The following is a 22284-nucleotide window of genomic DNA, read 5'->3' as shown; positions in this document are numbered from 1 at the left end:
TCCTGAGTAGCTGGGATTACAGGCATGCGCCACCATGCCCAGCTAATTTTTTGTATTTTTAGTAGAGACGGGGTTTCACCATGTTGACCAGGATGGTCTCGATCTGTTGACCTTGTGATCCACCCGCCTCGGCCTCCCAAAGTACTGGGATTACAGGCTTGAGCCACCGCGCCTGGCCTTTTTTTTTTTTTTTTTTTTTTAAAACAACAACCATCATTTATATGCTTGCCTCTCAAGCCTGGGTAATCGTGCTTGGTCATGAGACCTCGCTGCATGCTTGCCAGTCTGGTGAAGCCCAGAGTCGGTGTGGGAGAAGACCGTGCAAAGGTTTGAATTCTGAAGAGGAGTCTGTTTCATCGGAGGCCAAAGGAACGGTCCTGCTCCGAGCGTGTCTGGGGAGTCATAATACAAAGAATCAGCCTCGCCCTGACTTCAAGGTGCTCACGGAGAAGAAATCTTTGCTGTCAGCGAAGTTTTCCCGCACATCCCAATGGACAGATGTGAGGGACGGTCACTTACTCAGGACATCTGTTTGCTTAAGGTATTACGTTACAGATGTCACCATGAAAATCAGAGACAGGGAACCATGGGGCCCGGTAAGTACAAGACGGTCTAGCTAAGGCTGGAGTCCGGGAGAGGGCACTTTGCACCGTGGTGCTCATTTCTTGCCATCAATTCTGCAGTCAGTTCAAGCTAATGCCACGTCCCAGCCACCCCAGCTCTTATTATTTTGTGTGATTGAAGCGTATGGTGGTTTGTGGCATGTCCTAAGGCAAATCACTCACCTCCCTAGGTTTTGCTTTCCTAATTTCTCCAACAAGGAAGTGAGATTAGGTGGTCTACAGTTTCTTCCAACTGTGATATGTTACTATTTAACAATATGGTTTTAATACAGTATATCTGTAATGACAAAAAGTGAGTTCATTTCTTAACAAGCCCATTCCCTCAACTAACTGGAGTCATTATGCTTAGTTAAAACAAAATGCTTAGTTAATCTGGACTCTTCTGGCATACCAATCTATTCCCTAACACATCTCACCATGGAAAAGCGCCCAGCAGGAGTGGGCTGGCTCTCGGCTTTGCCATGACTGGCTTTCTCTGCCGTGAAACTCAGTTTCTTCTTGGATGAGGATGTTAATTTCTGCTGGGCTTATTTTACAGTGTTGCAAAGAGGTAAAAGCCAGACAAAAGATGTGAAGGTGATTAGGAATTTTTTTTTCTGTCCTTGTGACCATTCACTACTCAATTCTGACAGCTTCGCATGAGTCTAGTAGAAAATTGAGGGATTCCACGCCCACATCAAATGGTGAGGTCCCCACTTTCAACAGCTGTTGCTACATCTGTGCCCATTTCAATGAAATCCAAGGGTCTCAGCTTACAAACAGTTAAAATAAAATGCAAAACAAGACGTTTGTAAGAAGCAGTCCGAAACACCTGCCTGAGGTTGCAGAGGCTGTTTTTGTTTTCTCCCTTCCTCCTTCTTGGAATGAACCAAATATGAAAGCAATTCCTTTTCAAGCTTCACTTTCACTTTCGGGAGTGCAGTCTCCTTGCCACACACTTCCCTGATGACACGTCTGGATTCAGACTAAAGAAAAAAGGAATTGTCCGACGTCTGGATTCAGACTAAAGGAAAAAGGAATTGTCCGCAGTCATCAGAGTGAGTAAAGGTGTAATTTCACATTCTTACTGTGCAGGGTCTCTCTTGCTGAGTAGAGTTAGGAGAACGCGTGTGGTTTTAGCCTTCTTTGGTCTTTCTTTGATCTGGTGCCTGAAATCTAGCCAGAGTTCTTCAGGAAGGGAAGTGGAAGAAAAGAGAGTTGTTATCAGTGTGGCAGAAGGGTATAACTCAGCATACAAGTCACAGCATCAACATTTACTTAATATGATACAATATTTATGCAGTATTTAATATTTTTCCTCTGCAGCATTTTGTACCTGGAAAAACACATTAGGGAAGCTATAGAAATCATTTTGCAACAGCCTTTTTTTTTTTTTTTTTTTTTTTAAATCACATCTTTGCCTTAAAGAAACAAACTCCAGCAGGTGAAAAGAGCATATTCCAACTTTTCTTAGTTTTACTGGCCGGAAGGGAGACAGGAGCTAGCATTGTATGGCAATGTCCTGGACAGGACAGAACATTCAGGTGTTCCTAGGAGTCAGTAAATGCTTTCTTTCACCTAGAAGGATAGTGGAAGAAATGGAGAAGTGGAGAGATGTTCAATGTTCAGGTGTGGGAGGATCAGAAATCAGCCCAGGCAACTGTGGGGCACTCGGGCTTAAGCAGCGTGAAAGCTTCAGCAAGTTGATTTCCAGGTTACAGATGATCGTGTGCTCATGTGTGTCTGCATGTGGGGGTGCCTGTGTATTAACCTAATAAGAAGATTGCAAGGTTTACGGACCAAACTATGAATAGTAGTTAACTCCAGGTAGTCTGGCTCCAGACCCCACGTCCTCACCATTAGGCAATATTGTCTCTCACTTGCACAAAACAAAACAAAACAAAGTAAATTTCATGTGCTCTCACAAAATATTTCCAAAATTCCATGGCCCAGTGAGTCTTTTTAAAATTTCTTTTCCATTTTATTTATTTGTTAGATCTCTTTCAACAGCAATGTATTCTTCACTCTCATTTCATCTTTTCACTGCATTTTTGCTTGTTTTACTGAAGCATGTCCTAGAATAACCTTTTCATACAGATCGTATGGCTATAAACTTACTGAATTTTTATATATCTCAAAATACTTGTATCATTTTCTTTAGTTATTCGGATGGATGTGAAATTGTATTGTATTGTATATTTCATGTATTGATTTCGAGACAAGGTCTCACTCTGTTGCCAGGCTAAAGTATGATTGTGGCTCACTGCAGCCTCAACCTCCCTGGATCAAGCAATTCTCACACCTCAGTATCTCGAGTAACTGCCACGGTGTGAACCACTTTGCCCAGCTAATTAAAAAAAATTTGGTAGAGATGGGGTTTCCCTGTGTTGCCCAGGCTGATCTCAAACTCTAGGGCTCAAGGGATCCTCCAGCCTCAGCTTCCTAAAGTGATGAAATTACAGGCATGAGCCACTGTGGCTGGCCAAAGGTAATTTTCTTGTTTTTAAGAGATGGGGTCTTGCTCTGTTTCCCAGGCTGGAGTGCAGTGGTGTAATCCTGATTCATTGCAGCCTCAACCTCCTGGGCTCAAATGATCCTCCTGCCTCATCCTTCCAAATAGCTGGAACTACAGGCTTGTGCCACCACACTTGGCTAATTAAAAAAAAATTTTTTGTAGATATGGGGACTCACTATGTTGCCCAGGCTGCTCTTGAACTCCTGGCCTCAAGTATCCTTCCACCTACACCTTCCAAAGTGCTGGGATTATGGGGATGAGTCATGATGCCTTGCCTGGATATGGAATTTTAAATTCACAATAATTTCCTCTGGATGTTCGGAAAGCTTATCTCCATTGTTTTCTAGTGGTTCACGTTACCGATAAAAAGACTTTTTTAAATCAAGATCTCTTTTCTTTAGAAATGAAGGTTTTAGGATTTTTGTGTGCATGGTTGCAATTCTGAAATTTCCTAAGTTTCTCTCCATGTTTGTTTGTCTTTCACGCCTCCCGCCTAGCATTTGGCAAGTTTTGCCCAGTGATGAAATGTCTTCAGATGGGGAAAGTCCTTCCGTGGTTCAGGCATATGCTTTGTAACGGATTAGTCCTTCTCAGCAATTCTGACCTCTAGCTGGAGCCCTACCTGAGGGGTACATCTCACCTAAGCAAGGAGAATGTATCGTAGGGACTTTACCTGTGAGTTGTTAAGTGGAGGTAGTAAGCCCTTATGGTACTGGAAGAGAGGTCTGGGAGGCTCTCAGAGAGGTGGCGGGTGGGGAGCTGGTCCCTGGCACTTGGGAGCATCATTGCCAGCCCTGCATTCTTCATGAGCCTGGGCAAGTCAGCAATGTGCATCCTTGCTGGCCTGGCTGTGGCAATCCTTGTGGCCTGTGGATATAAAGGATGTGCATAGCGGCTGGGCATGCTGGGTGACTCATGCCTGTAATCCCAGCACTTTGGGAGGCCGAGATGGGAGGATCACAAGGTCAGGGCTGGAGACCAGCCTGGCCAATATGGTGAAACCCCGTCTCTACTAAAAACACAAAAAGTAGCCAGGTGTGGTGGCGGGCGCCTGTAGTCCCGTCTACTCAGGAGGTTGAGGCCAGAAAATTACTTAGAACCCGGGAGGTGGAGGTTGCAGTGAGTGGAGATTGCGCCACTGTACTCCAGCCTGGGCGACAGAGTGAGACTCTGTCTCAATAAAAAAAAAATACCAGGCCGGGCTTGGTGGCTCAAGCCTGTAATCCCAGCACTTTGGGAGGCCGAGGCGGGTGGATCACGAGGTCAAGAGATCGAGACCATCCTGGTCGATATGGTGAAACACCATCTCTACTAAAAATACAAAAAATTAGCTGGGTGTGGTGGCGCGTGCCTGTAATCCCAGCTACTCGGGAAGCTGAGGCAGGAGAATTGCCTGAACCCAGGAGGCGGAGGTTGCGGTGAGCCGAGATCGCGCCATTGCACTCCAGCCTGGGTAACAAGAGCGAAACTGCGTCTCAAAAAAAAAAAAAAAAAACCTAAAAACTGTGCACAACTTTACAATGATTAGCGCCAGGGTTGTAAAGGCCGTGAGATGGGAATATTCGTTTATGGAAGGCAGGTTTTTTTTCTGTTTCTGAGGACTAAATTAGAGTATTAGTAAAATCACCATTTTCGGATCAGTTCTACATACTCACATTAGTTTTGTTTTCCCAGGATCAATCACCTGAGATGATTTTATTATCTGAAACTTATTATCTGGAATAATCTGCGTCATGACTTTGAGATCTTACGGAATATCTGTTTAGACGTCATTCCCATCGCTTCATCTCTGTACTTTGTAGGTGTATTTGATTTTTTAAAATATCTAAAATTACGTTGTTGGTCACGCCAGAGAGTATCACCTTGGGAACACATCCCACCAAAATCAGGTGTGACCGTATGTGGAGACAGGAGTGGTTTCCTGAGCTGATGGAAGCCGGGAACACGGTGGTGTGAGTGCATTCTCACCTTGCGACACAGAATTACCTGAGGCTGGTCATTTATAAAGAAAAGAGGCGGAGTTGGCTGATGCTTCTGCAGGCTGTACAGACAGCATGGCAGCGTCTGTTTCTGGGGCAGCCTCAGGGAGCTCTTGCCCATAACAGAAGGCAAAGCTGGCGCTGGTACCTTCAGACAGCCATGGCAGGAGGAAGAGAGAAGGGGAAGCTACCACAGGCTTTTATTTCTTTATTTTTATTTTTTAAAATTACTTAATTATTTATTTTGAGGCAGAGTTTCGTTCTTGTCATCCAGGCTGGAGTGCAGTGGCACGATCTCGGCTCACTGCAAACTCTGCCTCCCTAGTTCAAGCGATTCTTCTGCCTCAACCTTCTGAGTAGCTGGGATTACAGGTGCCTGTCACCGTGTCAGGCTAATTTTGTATTTTAGTAGCAACGGGGTTACACCATGTTGGCCAGGCTGGTCTCGAACTCCTGATCTCAGGTGATTCTCCTGCCTTGGCTTTCCAGAGTGCTGGGGTTATAAGCATAAGCCACTGCGCCCAGCTACCACACACTTTTATAAGAATTCACTCACTCACTGTCAGGAGAACAGCACCCAGGAGATGGTGCTAAATCATTCGTGAGAACAGCCCCGCGATCCAGCCCTCCCACCAGCCCCCAACTCCAACACCGGGAATTGCAATTCAACACGAGATTTGGGTGGAGACACACAGCCAAACCATATCAGCTACGTATTCAACATAGATTTATCTATTGAGAGCCAGCGCTGCTCCAAGTGCTGTTCTAGCCACAGACAGCGCAGTGTGGAGTAAGAACTGTGTCCTCTACTCCTACAGCTTCTCACTCTAGGGAGGAGCAATCATCAATCATTAATAATACACAACATCGGGTCATTTCCATCAACCATAGCACAGGAAAAGCAATCTAGAAGAAGAGCAAGATGGGAGGGTTTGCGCTTTGAACGTCAAGACCTGTTATAAAGCTAAAGTAATCAGAACAGTGTGGTATTGGCCTGAGAACTAACGAATATTTCAGAGGAAGAGAGTAGACAGCCCAGAAATAGATCCTCACTTAAAACATTCACTCAGTTTCTAAGGAAAGCACAGAACGATCCAGTGGGGGAAACAGTCTCTCTAAAAAATGGTCTGACTGACTGGTTATGCACATGCAGAAACCCATGAGTCTACTTCATGCAGACATGCACGATAATTCATGACTCTACTTCACGCAGACCTGCACGATAATTCATGACTCTACTTCACGCAGACCTGCACGATAATTCATGACTCTACTTCACGCAGACCTGCACGATAATTCATGACTCTACTTCACGCAGACCTGCACGATAATTCATGACTCTACTTCACGCAGACCTGCACGATAATTCATGACTCTACTTCACGCAGACATGCACGATAATTCATGACTCTACTTCACGCAGACCTGCACGATAATTCATGACTCTACTTCACGCAGACATGCACGATAATTCATGACTCTACTTCACGCAGACCTGCACGATAATTCATGACTCTACTTCACGCAGACATGCACGATAATTCATGACTCTACTTCACGCAGACATGCACGATAATTCATGACTCTACTTCACGCAGACATGCACGATAATTCATGACTCTACTTCACGCAGACATGCACGATAATTCATGACTCTACTTCACGCAGACCTGCACGATAATTCATGACTCTACTTCACGCAGACCTGCACGATAATTCATGACTCTACTTCACGCAGACATGCACGATAATTCATGACTCTACTTCACGCAGACCTGCACGATAATTCATGACTCTACTTCACGCAGACATGCACGATAATTCATGACTCTACTTCACGCAGACATGCACGATAATTCATGACTCTACTTCACGCAGACATGCACGATAATTCATGACTCTACTTCACGCAGACATGCACGATAATTCATGACTCTACTTCACGCAGACCTGCACGATAATTCATGACTCTACTTCACGCAGACCTGCACGATAATTCATGACTCTACTTCACGCAGACCTGCACGATAATTCATGACTCTACTTCACGCAGACATGCACGATAATTCATGACTCTACTTCACGCAGACCTGCACGATAATTCATGACTCTACTTCACGCAGACATGCACGATAATTCATGACTCTACTTCACGCAGACCTGCACGATAATTCATGACTCTACTTCACGCAGACATGCACGATAATTCATGACTCTACTTCACGCAGACATGCACGATAATTCATGACTCTACTTCACGCAGACATGCACGATAATTCATGACTCTACTTCACGCAGACATGCACGATAATTCATGACTCTACTTCACGCAGACCTGCACGATAATTCATGACTCTACTTCACGCAGACCTGCACGATAATTCATGACTCTACTTCACGCAGACCTGCACGATAATTCATGACTCTACTTCACGCAGACCTGCACGATAATTCATGACTCTACTTCACGCAGACCTGCACGATAATTCATGACTCTACTTCACGCAGACATGCACGATAATTCATGACTCTACTTCACGCAGACATGCACGATAATTCATGACTCTACTTCACGCAGACCTGCACGATAATTCATGACTCTACTTCACGCAGACATGCACGATAATTCATGACTCTACTTCACGCAGACCTGCACGATAATTCATGACTCTACTTCACGCAGACATGCACGATAATTCATGACTCTACTTCACACAGACATGCACGATAATTCATGACTCTACTTCACGCAGACCTGCACGATAATTCATTTCGGAGCAATCACAGACCTAAGCATAACCACGAAAACCATAAAGCTTTTCTCGGAGGGAGTATCTGAGTCATGGGAGTCGAAAAAGTTTCTCAGACAAGAAACAGAAACAGTAAAAATTTAAGAGAAAATAATAAACTAGACTTCATCATAATAAGAAGACATCATTAAGGAAATAAATAGGCAACCCACACACTGGAAGCAAATATTTACAAAGTAGGAATCTGACAAAGGACTGATTCTCAGACATGTAAAAAATTCCTATGACACTGCAATAAAAAGGAAGCAATCTAATAAATGAGTAAAATATTTGAATTATAGGGGAAGATCTATAAACGGACAATAAACACATGAAACGTGTTCAATATCGTTAGCTGGGAAATGCAAATTAAAACCGTAATTAGCTATCACTACAAACTCACCAGCATGATTAAAAATAAATACAAATAGGTACCAAATGTTGCCAGGGAAGTTGGGGGTGCAATACTTTCCCAAACGATCTGGCAGTTTCTCATAAAACCAAATGGTCCAGCCATTCCAGTCCTAGTGATTTATCCCAAGACATAGGACACAGTCACCTGTCACTTAACAATGGGGTCACGTCCTGAGAAACGCATTGTTAGGGGACTTTGTCCTTGTTGGAACATCACAGGGAGCGCTTACACAAAAGCAGGTAGCACAGCCTGCGGTGCCGAGGCTGCAGACCCACACAGCCCGCATGCGGCTGCACCGAACACACTTGTAACACAACGGGAAGTTACTTGTGCAGCTAAACATAGAAAAGGTAAGTGAAAATGTGGTATAAAAGATTACAAATGGGCCGGGAAGAGTGGCTCTTGCCTTAATCCCAGCACTTTGGGAGGCAGAGGCAGATGGATCACAAGGTCAGGAGTTTGAGACCAGCCTGCCAACATGGTGAAATCCCATCTCTACTAAAAAAACAAAAATTAGCTGGACCTGGTGGCACATGCTGCTAATCTCAGCTACTCAGGAGACTGATGCAGGAGAATTGGTTGAACCTGGGAGGTGGAGGTTGCAGTGAGCCGAGATCACACTACTGCACTCCAGCCTGGGTGACAGAGCGAGACTCCATCACACACAAAAAATAGATTACAAATGGCACTTGCATAGGGCACTTACCATGCATGGAGCTCGCAGGACTAGATATTGCTCTGGGTGAGTGGGTGAGTGAGAGGTTAGTGACTGAAGGCCAGGACATTACCATGCACCATGGCAGACTTCATAAGCACTGCACACTTAGGTTATACTAACCCTATTTAAAAATGTTGCTTTCTTCAATAATTAACTTACTATAACTGCTTTACTTTATACATGTTTTAATTTTTAAAACCTCTTTGACTCTTGTAATAATGCTTGGTTGAAAGCAAACATATTGTATACCTATACAAAAATATTTTCTTTCTTATATTCTTTTATAAGGTTTTTTCTATTTTTAATTTTTTTTCTTTTCATTTTTTAAATCTTTTTGTTGAAAATGAAGACACAGACACATGAGCCTAGGTCTGCTCAGAGTCAGCATCATCAGCGTCTCTGGCCTCTGCCATGTCGTGTCCCACGGGAAGGCCTTCAGGGGCCGCAACATGCACGGACCTGTCATGTCTTGTGACAACAGTGCCTTCTTCCGGGATCCTCCTGAAGGGCCTGCCTGAGGCTGTTTTACAGTTAACATAAAAAAAATAGGTAGAAGGAGTACACTCTAAAATAATAATGAAAAGTAAACACATAAATCAGTAACATATTCATTTGTTATCATTGTCCACTGTTACGTACTGTACATAATTGTGTGTGCTGTATTTTATATAACAGTGCAGGAGGTTGGCTCATAGAAGCACCACTACAAACGTGTGAGGAATGCATTGTACTAGAATAGGACGGCTACATCAGGAGGTGAAAAGAATTTTTCAGCTCCATTATCATCTGCAGTGCATATTTATTTATATGGTTGTAAAACTGCGATAGAGGCTGGGCGCATTGGCTCATGCCTGTAATCCCAGCATTTTAGGAGGCCGAGGTTGGAGGGTCACTTGATGTCAAAAGTTTGAGACCAGCCTGGGCAACAGAGCGAGACCCTATCTCTGCATAAAATTTTAAAAATGATAAAGAGTTGGCTGTGTGTGGTGGTACATGCCTGTAGTCCCAGCTACTTGGGAGGCTGAGGTGGGAGGAGCCCTTGAGCCCAGGAGCTGGATGCTGCCGTGAACCGTGATAGCACCACAATGAGACCCTGTCTCTAAAATTAAATAAATAAATACAAACAATTTTTAAAACTGTAAATGATAATTACTGACGTTAGATTCTCTGGATTCACGTAGGCCAATAACCTCATACTTAATCCTAGCTTCAGGATAAAATGCTAACATGTCACATCTTGACAATGTCAAGCAGTGTTAAAATGGACAGTTTTAGGAAACATAAGAAAGGAAGAAGTGTGGAAAAAATGTATTTATTTATTTTACATAAAATAAAAATTAACTGGCCGGGCGCCATGGCTCATGCCTGTAATCCCAGCACTTTGGGAGGCTGAAGCAGGTGGATCATGAGGTCAAGAGATCAAGACCATCCTGGCCAATATGCTGAAACCCCATCTCTATGGAAAATAAAAAATTAGCCGGGCATGGTGGTATGCACCTGTAGTCCCAGCTATTCAGGAGGCTGAGGCAGGAGAATCATTTGAACCCAGGAGGTGGAGGTTGCAGTGAGCCGGTATCATGCTGCTGCACTCCAGCCTGGAGACAGAAGACTGCATCTCGGGGTGGGGGGGGGGGGGCGGAAATTAACTACAGAAAAGTTGTAAAGAGAATGAGGGAAAAATATAATGAAATTCCTTGTATTTATATTGAAATCAGTAAATGAAGAAATAGAAGGGCAAGAGTATTAAGTTCTGGAGGTAACCATGAGAATCACAGGCAGAACGTATCAAAAGAGACATCGCCCTGCAACTGGGATCGAGGTGAAGGATGGGAAGGAAGTGTGGATGTTTTGCTGTTTCACCTTTCGCACTGTCTGAAACTTTTCCATTAGATGTATTACTTGTATAACATGTACTTGTATGGTATAGGAGTACGAGTAATAATACCATACGTAGTCAATTTTGTTGTTATATTTTACAAGGAATATACCAGGGCGTTTGAAAACCATGTACTATTAATGCTGCTCACACTTCTTAATGTTTCTTTTACACAGCAGAATCATGAGACAGACTTTGCCTTACATCTACTTTTGGGGGGGACTTTTGCCCTTTGGGATGCTGTGTGCGTCCTCTGCCACCAGGTGCACTGTTAGCCACGAGGTTGCTGACTGCAGCCATCTGAAGTTGACTCAGGTACCCGATGACCTCCCTACAAACATAACCGTGTTGAATCTTACCCATAATCAACTCAGAAGATTACCAGCTGCCAATTTTACAAGGTATCGCCAACTAACTATCTTGGATGTAGGATTTAACACCATCTCAAAACTGGAGCCAGAATTGTGCCAAAAACTTCCCATGTTAAAAGTCTGGAACCTGCAGCACAATGAGCTGTCTCTACTTTCTGATAAAACTTTTGTCTTCTGCACGAATTTGACTGAACTCCATCTCATGTCCAACTCGATCCAGAAAATTAAAAATGATCCCTTTAAAAACCAGAAGGTAATATGAAAATGTTTATTGTAACTAATGTTTCTAAGTCATTTATCCATCCTTAGACTTACTCTCTATCAAGAAAGAGGAAAAAATCTGATCTAATCCAAGTTAACACAAATACTGCCATTAAGCGTAATAGAAAACGCTTCCAAAAGAGAAAATATACTCTTAAGTCAGTATAATTTTAAATTTTAAATGTTTGCCTCTCTTGCTTTCTCCCATGAGAAACAGAACTTAGATGCAAAAGGTAGAAGTCGTGAACAGAGAAGAATCAGAATATCCCGTAAGAACATGGAAAATCAACTGTTAATGCTGCCGAAAGGGTGTGGAGTCCAAATTCTCACTTAAATAAAATTAACAAATTGATACAATGATAAAGTGAATTGTTTAAAAATTACCTACTCCTGGTTTGAGAAATCGCCTCGATGGCTATTTCAATGACTTTTTCAATGGTGGTGTCACTTTTCCAATGACTACAGCTTTTCTTCTTGTCAGCACTTTGCTTGAATTTTAGTTTGTTTCTTCCTTTTCGTTTTAGTTGACATGTCATAATTGCATATATTTATGGGATACAGAATAGTCTTTCAGTATGTGTATACAATATGATTCAGTCGGGGTAACGATCATCTCTATCATCTCAAATGTTTCTCATTTATGTTGTGAACATTCAGAATGCTCTCTTCTAGCTTTTAAAAAATATACAATAAATTGTAGGTAACCATATTCACCCTACAATGCTTTAGAGCACCAGAAAAAAATGCAGGCTATTGTTTCTAAATCTGAGGCAATTGTTCAGTGCTTTTCTTTAGCCAAAGTGATTTTCAAGTTACTTCATTTTATGGCCTTATAAAAAATTGAGCGTTGTTCTTCCCCAGATGCCAAGAATAACATGCAATAATGTGCAATAACGTGCAATAATGCTGTGAAACAGACAGTGATTTGCTCCCTAGCTATTTTAAATCTTTTCTTGGGTCTTCTCAGAGTCTAATGCGGATGAAATACCTTTGAATACAAAGGCCTCAAAATATGGCTGGAGAAATCATTGCAAAATGTTATTTTTTAAAGACTTAAATGAGAAAACTGCTTCTCATTGATAGAGATTACATTAGGTGTTGCCTTAACTGGTATCAGCTTTTACTTACCTTTTGCCTGCATTTGAAGCGAACATATTCAAAAGAAGCAAAGGGTGATAAAACATCCCACAATACTGGCGAAGCAAACAAAAGTTAATATTCTGTACTAGTCATGAGCCAAAATGTATGCAACTATGAATCTTTCTCAATATAAACATCTATTTAAAGTTTCATAGACGGCAAAATTCTACTCATGTTTTTAAAGAAAACCTTCTGTTGCTTATTTTCAAGATTAATGAATGATACTGTATGTTTGCTAAGTCATGTGAAAATTCCTGGCACCATAAGTAAATGGTTATGATAATTAGTTCATAAATTAGCAATGTTCCTTATATCATAAATAAGTTTAAATCCTTTTTATTTTGTTAAGAAAAATAAAATGATTCTTGAAGTAAGAAATAAAATCCTTCCTGCAATGCTTGCAGGGGTAATCATCACAAAGATTATAACACAGCAAAGATTATTAATCAGGACACAGAGTATTTACTATGCTTACTGTTAGTATTCTACAGAAAAATAGAGAGGTGAGATCTTGCTGTTGAAATATTTTAAAGATGTGCTTACATTTAAAAGAACCGTTTTTGACAGCAAGAGTCTAACATATGCCTATTATTTTTCCCATCAGAATTTAATCACATTAGACCTGTCTCATAATGGCTTGTCATCAACGAAATTAGGAACTCAGGTGCAGCTGGAAAATCTCCAAGAGCTTCTATTATCAAACAATAAAATTCAAGCACTAAAAAGCGAAGAACTTGATTTCCTCGCCAATTCATCTTTAAAAAAATTAGAGTTGTCATCAAATCAAATTAAAGAGGTAAGACGTGGGGTAAAAGTATTTCACGTTCTACCTTGAAGGCGGGTGGTCCCTATCTGTGTCACATACGCAGGAATCTGGAGGTCTCCAGAGGGAGGCGTGGTAGGCTTTGCCTGTCTTCCAGCAATCCTTCACACCTACTTCTTGGGGATACCGGTGCCATTCTCGTGAGAGCCTGGGCCGCCCCAGGAGAGGTCAGGAGACAGGACTCTGCTGTCCTGCGGCAGTGGGTGGAACCCGATGCCATGACCTTGGGAACATCCCTAACCTCTCTGAGTCTGTCCCCTCACTTGTAAAGGGGAAATGGTGCTCTCTACCACACAAACTCTCTGAAAGAATTGTTCATAAAAGAGTACGATGGTCAAGAGCCTCAGCTTCGCAGTTGGGTTAGCGGGCTTGGTCTCTGGGTTTTGTCTTTTCACAGTTGTGTAATCAGGCAAGTTATTCAAGTTCTCTGTCTGTAGCCTCGCAGCGTTCAAACGGGCATGATGATGACTGATGCTGTTTCATAGGACTGCGTGGTAAAGAATTCAGGGCAGGGGCAGTGCTCAGGAAAGGATAAGCAGCCCTCTGTTGTCAGCTTAATTAACCGACTGGACTGTCTCTTCTCGGAATCGTGATCTTCAATCTAATCGTTTTCTGTGGCAGGGGAGCAACAACTATCTGGGCCGGTGGCACAGGGGTAAATGAATTTACCAAGACAGTTGTAGGTGGAGAAAGGCACATTTGTTAGAGAAAGAAGGAAAAGACAGTGCAAGAAGACGATGGGCGTATCAGCAAGAGAAGCTGACTGCAAAGAAACAAGGCTTGCTGGGGACTTTACAGGGTCGTGTTTATGCTGAGTGCTGAAGGGGACTTTGTGCAGTCCTGACGGCGCCAAGGTGGCAGTGGGCGAACCTGCCAGGGGCTGGCGACAGCTGAGAACAGGAAGATTGTGAGTTATTTTCACAAAAGGGCTATGTGTCCTGGATCATGAAGAAAGGCAGACTTATAACTTATCTGCTCTTTTGCTTTCCCTGGGTCCTGCCAGACTGACTCCTTTCCCTAAATAGGATGCCACATGTTCACATACAGGTTTGTCTGTATTTTACACACATTCCGTTCCAGGCTATAAGACTACTGGAAATCTTTAATTACAGCTCTATTCTTTCTCAGACATAAAAATAAATGGCATTCAAATTTATCCTGAGATATTAAAATGTTTGCGTGCAAGGTATTCATTTTACCTTTTAAACAGCATTTTTCTTTACTTTCTCTTTGTTTTTTTTTTTTTTTGAGATGGAGTTTCACTCTTGTCTTCCAGGCTGGAATGCAGATGTGTGATCTCAGCTCACTATAACCTCCGCCTCCTGGGTTCAAGTGATTCTCCTGCCTCAGCCTCCCAAGTAGCTGGGATTCAGGTGCCCACCACCATGCCCAGCTAATGTTTTGCATTTTTAGCAGAGACAGCTAATGTTTTGCATTTTTGCTAATGTTTTGCATTTTTGCATTGCTGGGCAGGCTGGTCTTGAACTCCTGATCTCAGGGGATCTGACCACCTTGGCCTCCCAAAGTGCTGGTACTACAGGCACGAGCCACCATGCCTGGCCCAAACAGCATTTTTCTATGATTAAGATACTTATCGTAGTAATCTTACTAAATATATAAATAAGTGAGAGACAATAATAATTAGAGGCGATTTTAAAAAAATCACTCAAATCTCCACAGTCAGAAACAACCACTGTTAGCATTTGGGTATGTTTATCCCTGGCTTTCCCCCAAATAATTGTAAGGAAAAACAACAGCTTAAATTCTTACTGTACTTTAATTTATACTTAAAAAAACTCTTGAGCTACTCAACTGTGTGAAATGCTGTGATAAATGTTTGAAAATATTTTATGGATATAGTATTTTTAATCAGCTTATTCTTAATTGTCGTTTTCACAAAAGTAAATTGAGATGAAGAAAGTTTGTGTGACATATCTCAGGCCCCACAGGAGCCACCTGGGACAGAGCTGCGTTTCTGGCTGATTGGACCAGAGGCCCTGCTCCTAACAGCTATGCCCTGTCACCCTCTGAAGATCATGATGTCGCCTGCTCTTCAGATTTAATATCATATCATGAACATTTCCCATACAATTAATCATTCCAAAGCTTAGTTTTAATGGCTGTGAAATAATGTTATCACGTAGACTTATCATACTTAATTTCGTCATTTTCTGCTTTGCATTTTAACTCAATTATTTATGATAAAACACCCTTTTTTTTCCATTAGCCTTACCATCCCCCAAGTAACACATTAGAAATCAGAACCTCACTCCTAACCCCAGATGCAGCAGCTCATGCCTGTAACCCCAGCCCTTTGGGAGGCCGAGGTGGGGGTGGATCACAAGGTCAGAAGTTCGAGATCAGCCTGGCCAACATTGTGAGACCCTGTCTCTACTAAAAATACAAAAAAAAAAAAAAAAAAATTAGCTGAACGTGGTGGTGCATGGCTCTAATCCCAGTTACTAAGGAGGTTGAGGCAGGACAATTGCTTGAACCCGGGAGGTGGGGGTTGCAGGGAGCTGAGATTGCATCTCTGCACTCCAGCTTTGGGGACAGAGAGAAACTTAATCTCAAAAAAAAAAAAAAGAAAAGAGAAAAAGAAAATCAGAGCCCTTTACTCCCCTGGTGGTTTTGAGTGCCTGGGACTGGCCCGGATCCTCCCTGGATTCCTCCTCTTCCACCTGCTGTTCTCTTGTCCCCTCTGTGAGTACCAGAACATCCAAGGCTCTGGTAAGAGGGTGGGATGGAGCAGAAGGGAGCTGGGAAAACATGACAGTAAAATAAAGTCAGGAGAAAATCTGGGTGGAAAGATGAGAGGGAGAGCTGGAGCTCAGCATTCCAGAAGGGAAAGTGCTGTCACTGCTTCATCATGAAAGCCATCCACTCCCTCCTTCCGTGAGGTTCACTGAGGACAGCAGGCCACCGAGACAGAGCCAGGAGCTGACTCTGACAGAGCCAGGGGTGACTTCACGGCAGTTTATTCATTGCACTTGTTCTCATGGTGATAACGAAAAAGTGCCAGGAAATTGATCCTGGACTGAGAAGTCAGAGAAGGCTCCCTGAAAATCACATCTAAGCTGACGCTGTGAGTGCTGAGCTCAGCCAGTGGCCCGGGGAGATCAGAGGCTGGAGTAAGAGCTGGGTGCCGCAGGCACCGGGTAAGGGAGGACCCCTGCATTAGAGGAAGGGGGAGAAATGGCCTGCCCACAGGCTGCGGTGAAGGGGGAGTGGGGATGGATGGAGTAAAGGGCCCGTCTAAGCTTTTCAGAAGCCTTACTGAGCCTGTGCTCTTTTGATGGTTAACCCCTTTTTTCCCTATCTTTAGTTTTCTCCAGGGTGTTTTCATGCAATTGGAAGATTATTCGGCCTCTTTCTCAACAACGTCCAGCTGGGTCCCAGCCTCACAGAGAAGCTGTGTCTGGAATTAGCAAACACGAGCGTTCGGAGTCTGTCTCTGAGTAACAGCCAGCTGTCCGCCACCAGCAACACAACTTTCTTGGGACTAAAGTGGACAAATCTCACCATGCTCGATCTGTCCCACAACAACTTAAATGTACTTGGTAACGATTCCTTTGCGTGGCTTCCACATCTAGAGCAATTCTCCCTGGAGTATAATAACATACAGCATCTGTTCTCTCACTCTTTGCACGGGCTTTTCAATGTGCGGTCCCTGAATTTGAAACGGTCTTTTACTAAACAAAGTACTTCCCTTGATTCGCTCCCCAAGATTGACGATTTTTCTTTTCAGTGGCTAAAATGTTTGGAACATCTTAGCATGGACGATAATGATATTCCAGGCATAAAAAGCAATATGTTCACAGGATTGATAAACCTGAAATACTTAAGTCTATCCAACTCCTTTACAAGTTTGCGAACTTTGACAAACGAAAGCTTTGTATCACTTGCTCATTCTCCCTTGCACCTCCTCAACCTAACCAAGAATAAAATCTCAAAAATAGAGAGTGGTGCTTTCTCTTGGTTGGGCCACCTACAGGTACTTGACCTGGGCCTTAATGAAATTGGGCAAGAACTCACAGGCCAGGAGTGGAGAGGTCTGGAAAATATTTTTGAAATCTATCTTTCCTACAATAAGTACCTGCAACTGACCAGGAACTCCTTTGCCCTGGTCCTAAGCCTTCAACGACTGATGCTCCGAAGGGTAGCGCTTAAAAACGTGGAGGGTTCTCCTTCGCCATTCCAGCCTCTTCGGAACTTGACCATTCTGGATCTGAGCAACAATAACATAGCCAGCGTCAACGAGGACACGTTGGACGGTCTTGAGAAACTAGAAATTCTGGATTTGCAGCACAACAACTTAGCACGGCTCTGGAAACACGCGAACCCTGGTGGCCCTGTTTATTTTCTAAAGGGTCTGTCCCATCTCCACATCCTTAACTTGGAGTCTAACGGCTTTGACGAGATCCCAGTTGAGGTCTTCAAGGATTTATCTGAACTGAAGGTCATCGATTTAGGATTGAATAATTTGAACACACTTCCAGCTTCTGTCTTTGATAATCAGGCGTCTCTAAAGTCACTGAACCTTCAGAAGAATCTCATAACCTCGGTGGAGAAGAAGGTTTTCGGGCCGGCTTTCAGGAACCTGAGTGATTTGGACATGCGCTTTAATCCGTTTGACTGCACGTGTGAGAGCATCGCCTGGTTTGTTAATTGGATCAATGAGACCCAGACCGACATCCCTGAGCTGTCGAGCCGCTACCTCTGCAATACGCCGCCTCACTATCACGGGTTCCCAGTGAGACTTTTTGACACATCACCCTGCAAAGACAGTGCCCCTTTTGAACTCTTTTTCATGATCAGTACCAGTATCCTGTTGACCTTTATCTTTATAGTTCTTCTCATCCACTTTGAGGGCTGGAGAATATCTTTTTACTGGCATGTTTCAGTACATCGAGTTCTTGGTTTCAAAGAAATAGACAGACAGACGGAACAGTTTGAATATGCGGCATATATAATTCATGCCCAGAAAGACACGGATTGGGTCTGGGAACAGTTCTCCCCGATGGAAGAAGAAGACCAATCTCTCAAATTTTGTCTGGAAGAAAGGGACTTTGAGGCAGGAGTTTTCCAACTGGAAGCAATTCTTAACAGCATCAAAAGAAGCCGAAAAATTATTTTTGTTATAACACACCATCTATTAAAAGACCCATTATGCAAAAGGTAGGTGAAAATTGTGAAATTTTAAGTGTGTACTTGCTTATCAATTAAACGTTTTTTTTTTGCGATGGAGTCTCGCTCTGTTGCCAAGGCTGGAGTGCAGTGGTGTGATCTCAGCTCACTGCAGCCTCTACCTCCCAGGTTCAAGTGATTCTCCTGCCTCAGCCTCCCGAGAAGCTGGGATTACAGGTGCACGCCGCCACACCCCACCAATTGATGTATTTTTACTAGAATCGGGTTTCACCATATTGGCAAGGCTTGTCTTGAACTCCTGGCCTCAGGTGATCCACCCACCTCGGCCTCCCAGAGTGCTGGGATTACAGGCATGAGCCACCGTGCCTGGCCTCAATTAAAGTTTTAAATCAGAATATTACTCACAACTCAAAGAATTGTAAAAATAAAGTTAAGAAAAAAACTCCCTGAATGTCAGTCACAGCGTAAACTCTAGAGTATTTTAAATAGCGGTGCTTCCGGCTGTTAAAAACCGGATACTGATTCTTCAACACATTTCACTGCTTAGGTTCAAGGTCCACCATGCAGTTCAACAAGCTATTGAACAAAATCTGGATTCCATTATACTGCTTTTCCTTGAGGAGATCCCAGACTATAAACTGAACCATGCACTCTGTTTACGAAGAGGAATGTTTAAGTCTCACTGCATCTTGAACTGGCCGGTTCAGGAAGAGCGGGTCAGGGCCTTTCGTCACAAACTGCAGGTAGCGCTTGGATCCAAAAACTCAGCACATTAAATTTATTTAAATAGTCAATTAGCAAAGGAGAGACTTACTCAATGTACAAAGTTCCATGGTAAATTTAAGTTTTACATTAAGGTGTTATAATTTGTTTATTCGTATTTGTAAGTGATTATATTCTATCACAATTATATCTCTTCTAGGAAAATTTTTCTCCTTATTTCAGGCCTGTTTTTGATAGTTGACTTAATTTTACCCGAAACGAACATATAGAGACATAGGAACATTGTTTACTAATAAATATACAATTGGCCACTGAGCCTATGGCAACTTAAAGGAGTCGAAAACATTTAAAACATTTTAAATGTTTTAAAGCATTCCTATTTTAAAAAAGTTGGAATTATAGGAGGGTTTGTGATGATCTTTTCGTTTCTTTTTTTTGGATGTGCTTAGAATGAAAGGTAATTGTTACAAAGGGCATAATGCTGTTTCCTTTGTAAAAGCGTAAAATATAAAGCCATATTTTTAACATGTTTAATTACAGTATTTTTTCAATGGAAAAACTTTGTATTTTAGTACGTACTTGTCTCAGTGTTGATTTTGTTAACTGTTAATTTTTTTAACATGCATACCCAAGGGCAAAAACCATTTGCAATTCATTTTTATTAGTTAATGAGATGGTTATTTGAATGAATATTTACTTGCATTTTCCTGAGAGATGAGTTTCTGCTATGGGAGGGTAGAAACAATTAATTCTCTTACTAAGAGTATTGTAGACAGGCTTGCTTTCTGAAGGCTAAGCGGTAATTGGCTTTGCGGAAACAGAACTTGCCTCCCATGGTCACAGACGCAGGAGATGGCGTTGGCAAAATCACTTGGTCCCACTGAGATTCTTTGACTCTTGATTTTGAAAATTCTGATAATAAATAACATCTTAGATATTCCCATATAATTAGTGATGATGATCATTGTATAATATATTTCCAGGAATGTATTATTTTACCATAAAATAGATGCTATGTATCAGGTAGTCCTTATCTAGAAAGACTGTTTTTATTTTTGCTTTTTTGCATTTGATTGTTTTTTAGGGACAGAGTCTCCCTCTGTCGCCCAGGCTGGAGTGCAGTGGTGAGATCTCGGCTCACTGCAACCTGTGCCTCCTGGCTTCAAGCCATTCTCCTGCCTCAGCCTCCCAAGTAGCTGGAATTACAGGTGTGTGCCACCATGCCCAGCTAATTTTTGTATTTTTAGTAGAGAGGGGGTTTTGGCCAGGCTGGTCTTGAATTCCTGACCTCAGATGACCCACCTGCCTTGGCCTCCTAAAGTGCTAGGACTACAGGTGTGAGCCACCGCACCCGGCCTTTTTATTTTTGTTTTGCAATACAATAAAAAAGGTTTTTAGTTTTAAAAGAGAGTCTGACTATTGGAAATAGACACGAGTGGCTTTTGGAAATATTTATACTTCCAATATTTAAAGAGAAAGCTGAAGTTATAAGGCTGAGTTAATATCTATACCTGAAACGTTCATTTGTCCGCTGACTTCAGGGAGCATTTGAGACGTGGCTTTTGGAACTTTGATGTAAACAGTCGAGTATCCCCAAGGCTGAATTCCAGCACCTTGGAATGAGAAATATCCAGGTACTGCTCGTTCGGAAGAGTCTATAGTCTGCCCACACTGAACGTATGGAGGACTAATTGTCACTTGTCACTTTCATATTATTTGCCACTCTTAAACCTGAGACACTGTTTTCTCAGCATTTTAGTTAAGATTTGCTTTTTAACTGTACAATAACCCTGTTTTATTTTGGTATAAAATCAAAACCACAACTTCTTCTTTTCTTATATGATTTGTGTGTTATCAATAGTCTCAACTATTCCTAAGATATTTTAAATAAATCATTGCTGTGCATTAGTCAATATATTATTAAGTTGCTTCATATGTAATGTATCAGTGCTATTTAATATGTAATATCTCTATTTCATATATCAATGTGTTACTGGTGGAGGGTGTCCAGGTTCTTGGTGCTTTGGGCAACGAATTGGGCAAAATGAACAAAGAATGAAGCAACAAAAGGAGAGATTTATTGGAATCGAAAGCACACCCCACGGGGCGGGAGCGGCCGGAGCCAGCAGCTCGAAAGCCGGGTTACAGGATGCTCTTGAATTTAAACACTCTGTAGAGGTTTCCAGTGGTAACTTGGTGTATGCCCTGCGTAAACGAAGAGGCTGAAGGGAAGTTACAAAGGTGTTTACGTGGTGTGCACCCTTTGCAAGTACAGGGGATGCTTCCCGGGAGAGTTACAAGGTTATTTACTTTTTGATTTCGTTGTAGGAAGCGTTTAAGTTCCCTGCCCCCGAGACCCTATTCTCCTGCCTCAAATATATCAATGACATATTCAATATTTCATTAAGTTGCTTAATATTTAAGAGGTTAAAATGCACAGGTAATGACCTCTAATGAATACAAGTAAAACTAGTAAAAGGTGTGAACTCTGACTCCTGTCCGACCTAGGCGGGAAGTAACATCCTGAACTTCTGCCCGCTGTCCTGTGTAATTGTTCTCAGTGGAACCCCTGTCCCCGGGGCTGGAGAGAAGGGGATTGAGGAAAGGATGTTTGTCGCACCTCTTGTGTAATTCGCACGGGTGACTTGAGTCGTCTGAGGCCTTGCAGGGCGCCATCCTGTCATCTGTTCACTCCAGCTTCTTCCTGTTTTCACACTGCAGACAAAACCCAACTGAATCAACACTGAGTTTCAAATCAACCTTGGTATTTAGGTTGTTCCTAAAAATGAAAACTTTTAGATTGTAATAAGAAGTTAGATGCTATCAATTTGTTAGTGAGGAGGGGAGGAGTTTCCAGTGCCACTCAGTTAACAGTGTCTAGTTATTCAAATTAACAGCCTAGGTTGTAAAAGTGACTCAAGGGT

The 22284-nt window shown here is 42.5% G+C and overlaps 1 protein-coding gene across 3 annotated transcripts; it reads left to right on the top strand.

The window, feature by feature from the left end:
- The first annotated feature begins 1570 nt into the window (after positions 1 to 1570).
- TLR3 (toll like receptor 3) lies at positions 1571 to 21183 on the top strand. Of its 3 annotated transcripts, none has more exons than XM_002745231.6 (6): positions 1571 to 1660; positions 11071 to 11518; positions 13271 to 13462; positions 16815 to 18667; positions 19185 to 19380; positions 20902 to 21183. In XM_002745231.6, the coding sequence occupies exons 2-6, from the start codon at positions 11078 to 11080 to the stop codon at positions 20932 to 20934; spliced, it is 2715 nt and encodes a 904-aa protein (XP_002745277.4). In that variant the 5' UTR covers positions 1571 to 1660; positions 11071 to 11077; the 3' UTR covers positions 20935 to 21183. The 3 variants fall into 3 exon arrangements, with proteins under 3 accessions (XP_002745277.4, XP_008990560.1, XP_008990559.1); XM_008992312.5 differs by lacking the exon at positions 20902 to 21183 and adding an exon at positions 4792 to 4915 and having other exon boundaries at positions 19185 to 19559; XM_008992311.5 differs by lacking the exon at positions 20902 to 21183 and having other exon boundaries at positions 19185 to 19559.
- Positions 21184 to 22284: the final 1101 nt, after the last annotated feature.

This window comes from Callithrix jacchus, chromosome 3, assembly GCF_049354715.1.
Source record: "Callithrix jacchus isolate 240 chromosome 3, calJac240_pri, whole genome shotgun sequence".
Taxonomy (NCBI): Eukaryota; Metazoa; Chordata; class Mammalia; order Primates; family Cebidae; genus Callithrix; species Callithrix jacchus.
The sequence above is the reverse complement of the archived record's forward strand: the minus strand, read 5'-3'. Positions and strand labels throughout refer to the sequence as shown.